The 13,399-nt window shown below is 50.4% G+C and overlaps 1 protein-coding gene across 6 annotated transcripts in view; it reads left to right on the top strand.

Moving 5' to 3' along the window:
• The window catches only part of Huwe1 (HECT, UBA and WWE domain containing E3 ubiquitin protein ligase 1), a 231,872-nt gene that overhangs the window by 31,213 nt on the left and 187,260 nt on the right, over positions 1-13,399 (top strand). For all 6 annotated transcript variants that reach the window (XM_077688793.1, XM_077688795.1, XM_077688794.1 and 3 more), the window contains exons 7-14: positions 266-328; positions 2,989-3,117; positions 4,155-4,226; positions 4,317-4,416; positions 4,487-4,587; positions 4,656-4,717; positions 9,448-9,536; positions 11,185-11,265. In XM_077688793.1, the coding sequence (XP_077544919.1) occupies positions 266-328; positions 2,989-3,117; positions 4,155-4,226; positions 4,317-4,416; positions 4,487-4,587; positions 4,656-4,717; positions 9,448-9,536; positions 11,185-11,265 (697 nt within the window). The remainder of the gene's footprint in view (positions 1-265; positions 329-2,988; positions 3,118-4,154; positions 4,227-4,316; positions 4,417-4,486; positions 4,588-4,655; positions 4,718-9,447; positions 9,537-11,184; positions 11,266-13,399) is intronic.

Raw genomic sequence — 13,399 nt, 5'->3', positions numbered from 1 at the left:
GGCAGCATTGATTTTGTTGCGAGTGCCACCAGCCCGGATTGTGTGCTCTTGGTTTCCTTCATGAGTGGCACACAACTGGTAGCACGGGATTGCGTCGCGAGTGTTCTGTGCGACGATGTGCGACTGCATTGCAGTGGTAAGGCTCGGAGGGCTGGGAAGGTGGGAGGGTCGAGCCTCTCGTGGCCAGAGTGCCGAGCGACTGGGGCCCCTCTGCTCCCAGCCCAGCCAGCCTCTGCAGTGCTGCTCTCTCCCCCTTCTGTTGCAGAACTGGGGAGGCAAGGAGAACGGCTTTGGCCTGGCCGAGTGCTGTCGGGACCTGCCCATGAGCGTGAGTGGCCCTGCAGGGGCTCCAAAGTGATCCCCAGCCCCAGGGGTCATGCTTGCAAAGGGCCCCGCAAGGGGGAAGCGGGGGTGTTTAATGCGTAGCATTCGGGACCGTGTGTCGCCCTGCATTTGCACAGAAATGCACAACTGACGAAAGTAACGCATCTAGTCGTTACAATGGCGTAGATGGAGATGATTGGTCGGCCGGAATTTCGAAAAACCAAAAAATAAGGAAAATAGAAAAAAAAAATTTTCACAAAGGTGATCTGATGAAATGCAAAATATGCATTGTATACATCTCCCCCAAAACCAGACCAACCCTGCACTAGGCCTTGCATCTGTGGAACAGATGCGAGGTGTAGTGCACAAACTTGTTTGCACAATTCCAGCGTGCCCCGGATTCTAATGTGCAGGTAGGGAAATTGCAAAAATAATGTGATGCCGAGTATACTGTGCAGGTGTAAAAGACGTGGCAAACGACATTTCATTTGGCGCACGCAACTGTAGCAGCAAAAGATTGCCGGTTCTTATTCAGCTCCTGGTGACACTAAAACTGGAGGGGCAGTGGTGAAAGGGTTTGCAACTTCAAGTGTGTTGATCTCCATGGTTTTAGACCTCATTTGGTGCTAATTCAGGAATCCCACCTGGAAGTCTTCAACTTCTCAAATGTTCATGCTCGGGGCTCGTGAAGCCTTGCATGAATATCTGGCCCTGCTTGGGACCGATTTGAAGCCAACTTTGGTTTTGAGCCTGACTGTAGCGCGCAGACAAGTTCGAAGGCTACTTTTAGCAAAAAAAAAAAAAAAAAAAAAGGTGATCGTTAGGATCGTGCAAATATGGTAATTGGCGAAGTAGAGGCATCTAAGTGCTATATAGGTATAAATTTACATTATTGGCAAAAAAAAAAAAAAAACAATCAATGAACACTATAGCTACGGCTTGTCTCAACCAAATCTGGCTGCAAAGTAGGCAAGTGGCATGAGTACGTTGCGCATTAGTAGATGGTTCTCTGGATTGCTGCATATTTTTGACGAACGAACACTTCGCAGGTAAAGGAGTGGTGGTTGGGGGTGTGGGACGGTTGGGTGCCAAGCTGGCAGTAGGTTGGCCTCGCTCACTGTGTTTTAATTGCAAAGCGCCGCAGCGGGTCCAGAGCAGGGGCAGAATGCGGTTTTGAGCTTGCTCAGCTGCTGGACTGCTCCACCTGCAGACAGCGGTCGAACATGGCTGGCTGTGGTTGGCTTCACCTTGTGAAGCACCAGGCACAGTTGCCATCTTTCCCCGAAAGAACCTTTGAGATGGGTAATGGGGGTGCAGAGAGTTGAAGATGTGTTGGGGAAAGTTGACATGCAGTGGGGACATTTATACTGTAACATTGTTGTCCTGCACGTGCACGCTAAAACACAGCGCCGAGTGTATCGTATTTACACGATTGTAGGTCGACCCTTTTTTCCAAATTTGACAATCCAATCTTGGGGGGTCGACTTAGAATCGAAGTCAAACCGCCTACCGCTAGTAACGGCAAGAGAAACGAGAAATCGGGGGTGGGGACAGCTTTGCACCCTCGTTCCCACGGTTATGGTCTAAAGTGTGAACCGCATGGGGCGTTTTCTGCTCGCGAAAATGCGCCGCGCGACGCGATCGGCGGCGGCAACATGGCGGCATCACCAACTGCGAAGAGGTGCGTGTAGCTCCAGCAACCGCTTTTAACCGCTCTTTAAGATATCACTGAATGCACAAACGGAGGTGTTTGTGCATGAAAGGAGTTGATAATGCGGTCGAAAATGACACTATAAAGCATTATCCGCGCCGCTAGGTAAAGCGCCAATCAAATATCTGCCACCATGGTAAGCCTAAACATCTCCGGCGGCGCCAGCCGGCTGGGGCAAGTCTTCAGGCTCCTCCCATTGCCGCGCTCGTCATGCGTCATACCAAGGTAGAACGGTAGAACGGTAGAACTGGTAGAACGCGCGCGCGGAATCGTCAACGCCGGCGTGAAAAAGTCGCCCGCGCAATGCCGACGCGCACGAATCGCGTGCAAAAATGCGTCAAGAAGCGTTTTATTCGTCTCTAATAAACAAAATGAGTATTAGAGAATCCCTTGATGCAATGCGCGGTGCTAACGTAGCCCAAATCATATCACATTGTTCAGTACACTTCCGAACGCGATGGTGAGAGGTTAGTCGCTCAAAAGTAAATCGCGCGCAGCCGCTTCCGTCAGCCGACATGTTGTTTGTTTTGGTATCGCGCGGCAGTGCCCGCTGCCGGTTGCTTCGATGGTTGTCATCTCGCAGCGAATGTGCTCTTCCCGCTCAACCCACAGTGCATGGTTATTCCGGGTGCTTATACAAAAGCTTTTCTTTTTTAACATCTACCGCGCATACCGCGAGCGCACGGCTCTTGTGGGAGCATTGATCATTGATGGTAGAGCCGCCGTGTGGGTTGACGGAAGAGCTTCTCTTTGTGATACAATTTCCTAGGCGGTGCTCGCGGTTTTTTTTTTTTTTTTTTGATAGATGCAATTTGGGGGGGTCGACCTGTATTCGAGTCGACTTCCAATCGTGTGAATACGGTAACCCCCCCCCCCCCCCCTGTTGAGCCTGCTTGTTGGGTGCACGCTGTGCTCTGCGCCAGGCCTAGCATTGCCCCCCTCCCCTGGTGCAGCAATTCCCGGCCAGTGCGACCACGCTGCACTTTGAGTTCTACGTGGAGCCGTCCGACCCGGCGGCAGGGCCAGCCAAGAGGCAGCCAGCCAACTCTGTCTCCGTCATCCACATGGAGAACGTGGACCAGGTACCAGCGAATGTGCTCTTCCCGCTCAACCCACAGTGCATGGTTATTCCGGGTGCTTATACAAAAGCTTTTCTTTTTTAACATCTACCGCGCATACTGCGAGCGCACGGCTCTTGTGGGAGCATCGATCAGGGTTGTGGGCGCATGGGCATCAACCAAGGGGAGAGCATCAACCAAACGGCATTCGTTTTGTTAAGAGATGGGGAAAGGTGCAAGGCCGCTGGTTGTCTGTGCCCTGACCGAAGCGTCATTGATCGAAAGATCACGAAGAGGTTGTCAGGAGGAAGTCTTCTCCACCGAAAAGTGCTAAAAAGCCATGATTGAACAGTAAAATCTCATTGATACGAATCCACCAAAAATATTTGTATGAACCAACACAGACCAAAAATTCAGCACTAAAAATAGTTTTCGTTTATTTCTTTTCTTTCGCATCAAAAAATTTGTGACGTTTCTCTGCTTTTTTTTTTAACCTCTATGTCGCCGAGCGGTCCTTTCTGGACTTTCTTCATATTTTCAGGAGAAATGGCTGCCTGCTGCCTTTGTAAACAATAGTGCTGCTATCGGTGGCTTGTCATTGTAGACCCTTACGGTGGCAACGCTGACGCTGCCAAATAGTGATGCATGTGCTACACGGGGAAGAGCGTGGTGTTCAATTATGCAGTCAAAGCCGTGGTGCTACTGATGTTATTGGTCAGTGCTCCCACGATAGCCTCCCAATAGCGCTCGATTTTACATAACATGTTCGGTGTGACGAGCAATTTTTTGTTTGTTCATTGTAAATCTGCTATTATACAGGCTGCTCACAAAGTTCAGTGCAAACATTCTTCAGGAGACTGATCAAGATGGGGACATGTTGTGGGTTCTTTTAATATTTTTATTATTGTTGAAGGGCGTGCTTTTAGCGATTATCTATCAAGAATGCAATACGTGTCTTAAAATTGCTTCTGTGAAGCTGCTCCAAAGCGGCCTAAGCAGTGAGGTTCATGGGCTTTGTGCACCCCCGGTGCGGGGGTTTCAAGTGGTGCCCCCTTGCCCAGGTGAGGAGCAAGAGCCCGTCCGAGATAATGGAGGAGCTGCTGGAGACGTACGCGGTGCCCCCGGCCAAGCACGTGGGTGTTCCTCCTCCTGCAGCCGCCCTCCCTGCCTCCCCCGCTGCCTCCTCCCCCGTGCTGAGCCCCTCCTCCTCCCGCTCTGTGCAGATGCTGCTGCTGACGCACATCCGGCTGGCGCACAGCTTCTCCAGCTACGCCAAGCGGCTGCAGTGCGTCCAGGCGCGCCTGCAGGCCCTCTCCATACTCGGTGAGGCCCCCCCCCTGCCCCCCTAGGGCCCCACTTGGTGGCAACTCCCTCCCCCCCTCCCTCTGCCCAGTGTACTGCAGCGCCATCCAGGACAACATCAACAGCCTGCTGTACAACGGCCTCATTGAGGAGCTGGTGGACGTGCTCGAGCTCAGGGACCCCAGCCTCATGGTGGGTCGCCCCCGCCCCTGCCCCCCCGTGCACGGCCTGACCGCCACCTCCTCCTTCCCCCCCCGCAGGAGATCAAGGCGGCCTCTCTCAGGACGCTCACCTCCATCATCCACCTGGACCGCAACCCCAAGTAAGGCTGTTGTTGCCCGGGGGGGGGTCTGCTGCTGCTCTGGTGACCTTCCCTCTTTTCCCTTACCCAGCCTAGATCTGAAGACGCTCTTCAGGTTGGTGGTGTGCCTGGCACACACAGCTCTCTCTCTCTGCCCTTGCTCCGTAAGGACGCACTGGCCTGCGTGGGGAACGCCCCCGCATAGGGCCCACCCACTATTCCCGAATCGGGGGTGTGTGCTTGAGTAGCATTTTACGGAACGTTGGCACCGCATCATACACTGGCACACAGCTGCTGTGGGGCCTCTGCCATGGCTGCTAGGTGTTTGACGTTGAGTGCTGATAGCGCGGCAGGCGTGCCAGAGCCAGGCCACAGTTGATGCCCTGCACAAGAAATCTTCTGGCAAAAGTTCTGTCTTTTCGAGTGTCTTGTGGTGGTCTGCCTGGCCTGTGCCGCAGTGGGGGTGAGGGCCGGGGCAGGGAGAAACGGACAGCTTCCGCATTCCGCTCTTTCCACACCACGCTTGCGGAACATCATCGGTACAAGAGGGCTGCGATGCAGACCAGTTGGGGAACGTTCGGGGCTAAAGATCAGCACGCAAAAGAACAAGTAGACAATACGTGGGGAAATAGATTACGCTTGTGCAGACGTATCAGTAACTTTGTTTCGTTTCCGTTTCACAGTCAAACTTTCATGTAATGAACTTCAATGTAACGAACCACGTAATTTTTTTAACTCGAAGTGTATGCCTGCCATGTATTTTCACCCTCTGTGCGACAAAGTCCTGTTTGCCGAAATTTCAAAGTAGCCAAGTTTCATGGGAAACTAGGCACGAAATTTTGGGTGTAGATTTTGGGAGATGTAAGCGCTGCAGGGTCTCGATAAAATGCTAACAGTGACGCGAGCCGCCCAGTGCCACGGATGCAGCAAGTTTCGGAGTCCTACAAAACTGCCTACAAAACTGCTTATGCCACATGCCGCCACTTTGCCCTTTGCCCTTTGACTTTGCTCATGCTTGCTGGGTTCCACCGTTCCAGCGAGTGTGGCTCTTCACGAGCCTTGCGCACGCCTTTTTTGTTTTTTCTGCGCTCGCGTCCGCGATTGCATGCCGCTGCCGGCTCCAGCCTCAGCCAAAAAGTGACCCGCGCCACGTGCGGCAGTGGGTGGGAGGAGCCTCGCGACTTGCACCAATGGGGGGAGCACGTGTCTCATGGTGGCAGCTTGGCGAGACGCTTAGGCTATTTGATGGGCACTTTCTTAAGAGCCACGTATGACGTTTTACAGTGCACCGTTTGCCCACATTATCAGCTTTTTTTCCCGCATGAACAACTTCGTTTGCCCCTCGTGTTGCGTTTCATTGAGCGGTTTGAAGCGGTCGCTGGAGCTACCTGCATCGCACGGGTGGTCTCCGCGGCTGTGTCAGCATGCCTGTCAGTTGTGAGGTGCGTTTTTGCGTGCAGTTCACGCTGATGCCCACGTAGACAATGAAGATCCGACAAACAGTGCGCCAGTTGTGTATGCGCGTCACATTTTCGTTTGCAGGAACCACTTCACACACTTAACACACTTCATTTGAAGCACGAATTTCAATGTAGCGAAGTAAATTACAAAATTTACTAACTTCGTTTCATCGAGGTTTGACTGTATTCGTTGCTATGATTTACTGCCACGTGGGCGACTGATGTATACTAGCAGTGTTTCTTTCCAAAATAAATGAGTTGCGGGTGCAGCGCTGTCCTGTCTACTTCTCGAACTTTTTTGTGCCGTCTTTTCCACGCTGATCATTAGTCATCATTGGCACATTCAAGCACTGATTTTGGTGTCGCAGTGGGCATTTTTGAGTTAGTAGTAGTAGTAGTAGTAGTAGAAAACTTTATTATAAAGTCAGGCTATATAGCTCTCAGAGGGTGGTGCCCTTAGTCCAGGGCCCCATTTGCTGCTGCGTCCGTCTTGCCCGGTCGATCAGTCCGCGCTGGTCGTCCAAGGCTGAGCTGGAAAGAACGGCTTCCCATCCGGAGGAGGAGGGGCTGGGTATAGGCAATTGGGTTGGGGGTTTGGGGCATTCCCATGTGGAATGGTACATGTTCGGGTGTCCTCCACAGGATGGGCATCTGTCTGGGTACATGGTGGGGTAGAATTTGTGCCGGAGCGAGAGGCTAGGAAACGTGTTAGTTTGTAGCTGGCGCCATGCAGCGGCTTCCTCACGGGTGAGTTGCGCGTGTGGCGGAGGAAGTGTCCTACGGGAGAGCCTGTAGTGTTGTAGTTTGTGTGTGTATGTTGAGTAAACGCAAAAACTGTCGTTGCGGAGTACGGGGGCTGCATGGGCAAGTTCAGTGCGCACTGCTGGACACCGGAAGGTGGGGGATTCCGCTGCACGTATTACCAGTCTCTGGACAATGTGGCATTACCCGAGGGTAGTTCTGATGGGGGTGCCTGAGGCACACAGGCAGCCAGTTGTCGGTACGTTCTTCGAGTTTGCTTTGCACACTCGAGCCAGTTTGAGTGCTTTCGCAATGCCACAACTGCAATTTATCTTGCCTGCAGGGTGCAAACATAATTTTGTCGGGACTTGTTGCCTCTTTGCCAGGACAGCTGGCGTTGCTCGAGGGGAGACCCGGGTGGGACTAGGCTGCTTTGCCCAGCGATATGCGCAACTCGTAGGGTGGCAGTAATATTTGTTGTAGCTGGAAAACCCCCGAGTGGGCTTTGCCAAGACATGCAAGAAGTTGCTGCAGATTCGAAAAACGTTTCTCTAATTTCCTTTGAGATGTAAGCATGTCGTTGACATTGTTAATGCCCATCTGCTTGTGTATTTCCTAGCCCAGCAGGACCTCTGACAAGTTTTTACGATAACCAAAACAAAGGTATTAAGTATTCAGGGTTTGTGGATTGTGATTTTTTTTTTTTTTCAGCTGATAAAGAGCTCAATCTACTGTTCAACTTTGTGGGGACCAGGGTTCTTACGGCGGCCTAGCTCGATTCTCGAGATTCGGCCGCAAGGCTAGCTCCGCTGAACAGCGCCACGGATCGCCATCTTGGCATAGCGGCAGCGAACAGCAAGGAACACAGGACACTGAATTCGCCGACTCCGATGTTTATTGCACTGCAATAAGGGGACATCGGGCGCGTCGCTCTCCACCGCCAAGACCACCTTAGCCAGGACGGGAGAGACAGGCGCGAGGGTGGACAAAGGCAGGCCAAAAAGGAGCGAGTCGTACTTACGGCCGCTCCCGACGTATCCAAAAGAGAGCCTTCCTCCGTCGTCCGCCTCGGGCCAGGCCGCCGGAGCTTCCGGGCAAACCTGTCACGTGAGGGGTTCGGCCGCGCCCCCTTGCTCTCACGGGCATCCTCCCGGAGGGGGAAGCGCGCCGCCGCGAAGAGAGAGGTACCACCCTTCTCGCCTCCGCGGCGGGCCGAGAGAGATGGGAAAGATGGCAGAGCTCCGCAATCCCCACAACTTGTACTAAGGAATTTTTGTTTTTACACATGAGCATATTTTCCTGAAAAGTTTTCAATGTTTGCGAAGAAATTTGTCTTCAGCAAGTCTAAATTTTAAATCTCGTTCTGACTTCACCTTTAAAACTGTACAATTGAAAAGCACGTTTACCTAGCTTCACATTCATATGCCTTGTATGCTTTTCAGTCGCAGTCATTGCATAGAAAAAACTCCACTACAAGCCACAAAAGAGGGCGTTTTTCTTGTGGTGTGGAAAGAGTTAATGTCTGCCTGCCGTGCACAACAACACTGGCCTTGCTGGTTCAGGGTGAGCTGTGTCCAAGGTGCCACCTTGTTCGCTGCTTGTTCTGCGCCAGCTTTGCATGTGCTGCACTGCTTGCACACCGGTAATGGGAAGCCTGGAACTAATGCAGGAAGTAGTTTAGCGGCCAATTTAGCAACTGATTTAGCAGCCCGTATGTTCTTTCTTTCCCAATCCGCGGCTTCGCTGTCTGAAAAGGTGCACGGGTGGCTTCTGGGTTTCATTTGTGCGCTGTCATTGCAAATGTAGTGGAGGGTTACGAGCGATTCAATAGCGTATAGTACCGGACAAATTTAATAAAACTTCGTGGTCTTTGGGAATTATGGTTACTCGCCAGGTTGAAGGGGGAGAGGCATGTTGCGTCCTTTTTTTGTTTGTTTGTTGGCCTGTTCCTGTTCAAGTTCTGCCCATTGCAGTCTTAATCATCTTTTTAATGCGGTTTGCAGTGTTTCCTTTGAAATTGTCAATACGTAGACAGAAGAGCGAGGTGTGGGGAAAAAAAAAAAGCCATTGGTGCGTGCTGCGACGTTTCAGTCAGTTGGGATCAGCTTGCCACCTTCTGCCAAGGCCGCTGTATCATCTAAGCAACTCTGTTGTTTACGAGAACTAGAGCATCTCTTCTTGTTTGCTTAGGCCTGCAGTGTGGTTGTGAAGTGATTTGCTGTTGTTTCTTGCATTGTATTCTGATGCATTTCCTGCGTTGTCTGTGATGGTGCTGGTCTCGTTTTGCTTAGTCTTTTCTTGTATTGTTGCCCCTCCTGCGTGGGCCTAGATTTTGGCCTGCAGTACCAGCAAAGAAATGAGCACAGAAAAATGAGCCTATGCCCCGGATCTGAGCAGAAGAACCACTGTCCCAGCCTTCACTTCACGATCACAGTGGGACACGGCAGGTTGGGCTCGTGCCATGGGCTTGGGAGGAGGAGCTGTGTGGGGCGTGAAAGAGTGCCACTTTGAGGGACGAGCAGTGGCTGCCCTTGTTCCCCGTCCCTGCAGGCTGGGTGCCATAGTGGACGCCACGGGGGCCGCTTCGTACCACGGCTTCCTGCCCGTGCTGGTTCGCAGCTGCATCCAGTCGCTGACAGGTGCGTGCGCCCGGCCAGGATGGTCCGGCAGCCTTTCCTCCTCTGGGGCCCTGCGATTTCTCACTGCTCTGCTTCAGCCGACTGGGGTGTGCACACATGTGCGAGTGGTTGTAGCAGCCGGCTTGCGTTACCGGCACTCCTAAACACACAGCCTGGCGTGACGTTTACCACCTTTGCTGTGCGACTGGAGCCCTTGTGTAATTCGCAAACACCTGCTTTAAGGGGAGTCTTACAATCCCCAGATTTGGCCAAAATATTTATTTTTCAAAATTGCCATTTTCGGAAAGTAGAGCCACTTTTCTCCCACTCAGCCCAGGAGTACGTAGTTGAGCCACAATATCAATTTATAGCACGGACACTGAGTCGACGCGAAAATAGCATTTTTTTGACGTCTCGCCGCTCGGGTTAGACTCGCGCTGTGGCGTTCATCTTGGTATCATTCAAAAGTGCGTCTTTTCATTTTCAGCTTCCGTTTCAAAGGACCGTTTCGTTTCGTTCATTGGTTGAGAGTAAAACTGGTCTAGAAAAGAGACGGAACGCGCCATCCAATCCCACCTAGCCAACCACATGCGCGTCACAGAACTGCGTGGTGCATTCTGTTACCAGCCCCTTCGTTGCAACTCATTTTCACGATGCTAATCGCCCTGGAGCCAACCTGATTACAACGAATGAAGCCGTATCATGACAGAATAAATGTTTACAACTATGCTGCACAATTGGCACCTTGGTCGCCAGAGTGACGGCGTGCTGCCAACAGCGCAAAATTTGAACCGACGCTCTGGCTTTGCTTTTGTGCAGTTTTTTTTTTGCCAAGTGCCATTTGTATGCACAGGATTTCATAATTTTCCCATCAACTGATTTCAGCAAACTTGGTAAGCCCGTGTTGAGCTAAAAGAGAGCTACATTCTAAAGCATCTTTTTTTTTTTCACATGCTCAATGGAGAAAATTGTCACTTGTAGTAAAACTTCAACTGCGATTTTCTCAGCTTCCCCTTTTTTGCATATGTCCGTAGCCTTGCAGAGGTTTTCAGGTGTTTTTTTTTAAAGGGTTTCATAGAGAATATACCGTTGAATTTGGGGTGAAATGAACTGCATGCTGATGCTATTTTAATTGGCTCAGTGTCCCTCAAATAGATGTTCTGAGTAATAATCTGAGCTCAAGTTTTCTGAAAACCATGCTTGGCATATTTAGACTAATTCTATCCAATCGGCTATCTTTACGGGAATATAAAAAGCATCAGCATGCATGGCAGGTCTTAAGCTACTTATCCATACCATTCATTTAAAAAAATTTGAATAAAAATCCCACAAGGAAACTACTTAATTAGGCTCCAGTATTTTCTTTGCAACTCAAAAACCAATTATGCCAAATGAAAAGTAATTCCATGTTTGAAATGAGGAAAAGAAAACACACATGCACATAGTAAAAAATTTCAAGACCCTTGTCTCCCCTTAAATTGCCTCGCATAATCCCAAATTCCCGAAAGAAGAAAATTGCGTGCCTGTTTTGTGCTGGCCTGTCAGCTGTGTGCCACGTGTGCAAGGCAGTACGAAGCCTTCCTCTGGTGGAAACAGAGGCCGGCTGTGCGCCAAGCAACCGTCCTGTCGTCTAGTGCGGGCAGTGACGGTGAGCGTGTGTCCTGTGCAGAGCCCGGCTCGGAGCCGTTCCCGCTGCCCTTTGCCACTGCCCTGTTCTCCTTCCTGTACCACTTGGCCAGCTACGAGAGCGGTGAGTGTCGGCTGGGAGGGCGCTGGCAGGAGTGGCCTCTTGGCTGGCCAGCAGGAAATGTTCTTTGATCCGCTCTCTGTTTCCCCCTCAGCACCAGGACGGGAAAAATGTTGGTTTGTAACGGTTCAGAATGGTTCGTGTTTGCACGCAAGGAAAATGGAGATTTATGGAATTATGTTGAAACAGATTAAGTGGTCCTTATTTAGTTTTTTGCAGAAATCACCAGTAAATGCATCAGCTGTGGGCAAAACAAAGAAAACCTTGGGACACCTGAGCACCCACCCTGGTCCCCAATAACCGGGCATCCATAAAAATTGCTGAGCAGTATTAGTTTTGGGGTGACCCGTAAGGGCAAAGTATACTTTTGCGAAGTGCAAGCACTCCAAGCTTCCTTGAGGGGGGACGTGGCTTTCAAAAGTAACTTTTTTTATTTCTTTGTGGATTTCAATGAAAATTGGCACAGCAACTGAAAATGCTTCTGCGATAACACCATACAAATTTCAAAGAAATATTTTGAATACTTTATTCATTAATTTTTCTTTCTGCTCCGCTTGTACCGAGCTTGAGCAGTGTTGCGACCAGGCGGGGGCGGGGCACCCGATCCGTTCTCCGTGGCCTCCAACATACGATGGGTAGCGTGTATGATGCGAGCGGCCAGCCGCTGTTGCAGCCGAAGAGAAGTCCAGAGCAGTAGGATAACGTAACGGTTTACTTCATAGCGAGAGGTGAGCCGAAGCCAAAAAAACATACAATGCCCTGACGGGCGAGGTTACAATACAGGACTCGAGCAGAGCGACCGCATGGATTCGCTGCTCAGACAGGAATGAATTTCAGTGTTTGTGCTGCTTCTATTTATACCCAAAAGCAACAAAGGTCAAATGCCCCCAAGAGTAACATGCCACGAACATCACAGACACACACAACGCTCTTCCCATAGTTCGTGAGTCATTCATGGCTTCGCCGCACGTGGCGTCCGAGAGAGGGGAGAGAGTGTCCTTGAAAGGTGCCGGGGTCGCGCTATCGAAGGTTGATCGCGCCGATAGCGAAACGTCTGAGCCGGGGATGTCAAGGCGTGACTCACCGACGCGCTGGCACCTGAAGGGTGTGGCGAACGTCGTGGCTTTGCACGTGGAAGCTGATGCGGGAAAACACGTGGCGTTGGCCGATTCGTAACAGTTAAACACGTGGCGTTGGCCGATTCGTAACAGCAGCTTATAAAACACGATAGAAAACTTGTTCGAAGTGCTTTGCATTCCCAAATGAATGAACGAGGTCGCGACTGTCATAGATTTTTTTTTTACAACACAATGTTTTTTAGTTTTTATTTTTTTAGACGTTAATGTACAACAGGCATGTCGACTGTGAACAAAAATTACAAAAAGCAAATCTGGAAAGCCAAGAGTGTCATGACCTCAACTGTTCATCAAGGAATGTAATGCAAAAAACGGAATCAAAATAGACCCAGCGGTCACGAAGAAATCTCTGGAACAAGCGACAGGGGTGGCATAAAAAACTGTTTTGAGAAAACGGCTTCCGAAGTTGCTACATAGGTTTCACTTATCAAAAGTCGTCAGGGTTATAGCCTTTCGTGTCCTTTTGAACATGGGGCGTTTGGAAGGCCTTGCCTTGAAATTGGAGTGCCTTCTACAGCCTTTCTTTTTCCACAAAACATCATTTTCAGCTCCTCCGTGAAGAGTACATACCCCACTTTGCAGACCAAACGAAGGGGGAGATGGGTTTCAATGGGCTTTCAATGCAAAGTAGGTTAGCTGGTTGGCTGTATCGCACTGGACAACTTCCCTTTGCAGTGTTGTCACCAGCACTCTTTTTTTTTTTTTACTTAAATTTGAAAATGATTCTTGGCTTCTTGCCTGGAGCAGCAACTTAGTACTCATACGTGCGGGTATTCATTGCCAAAAGTTTGCATACCACAAGGATGCAAATGAGCTACTTTGAAGCCCGGTATAATATTCTGCGTAACTCCAACTTCAATGCAAGACCATTTTTTTACTACTTTTGACATTCAAGGCATCCAATATTTCTCGCAGCACAGCCAGTATGCCCTAAGCCATAGAAGTATGCATCGGTATCAATAATTTCCCTAAAAATTCCCTGTTAAATGCTGCGACAGAGA

Source organism: Haemaphysalis longicornis, unplaced genomic scaffold, assembly GCF_048455015.1.
Source record: "Haemaphysalis longicornis isolate Haplotype H1 unplaced genomic scaffold, Haemaphysalis longicornis Haplotype H1 scaffold_10, whole genome shotgun sequence".
NCBI lineage: Eukaryota > Metazoa > Arthropoda > Arachnida > Ixodida > Ixodidae > Haemaphysalis > Haemaphysalis longicornis.
This window is presented reverse-complemented; position numbering and strand designations above follow the sequence as displayed.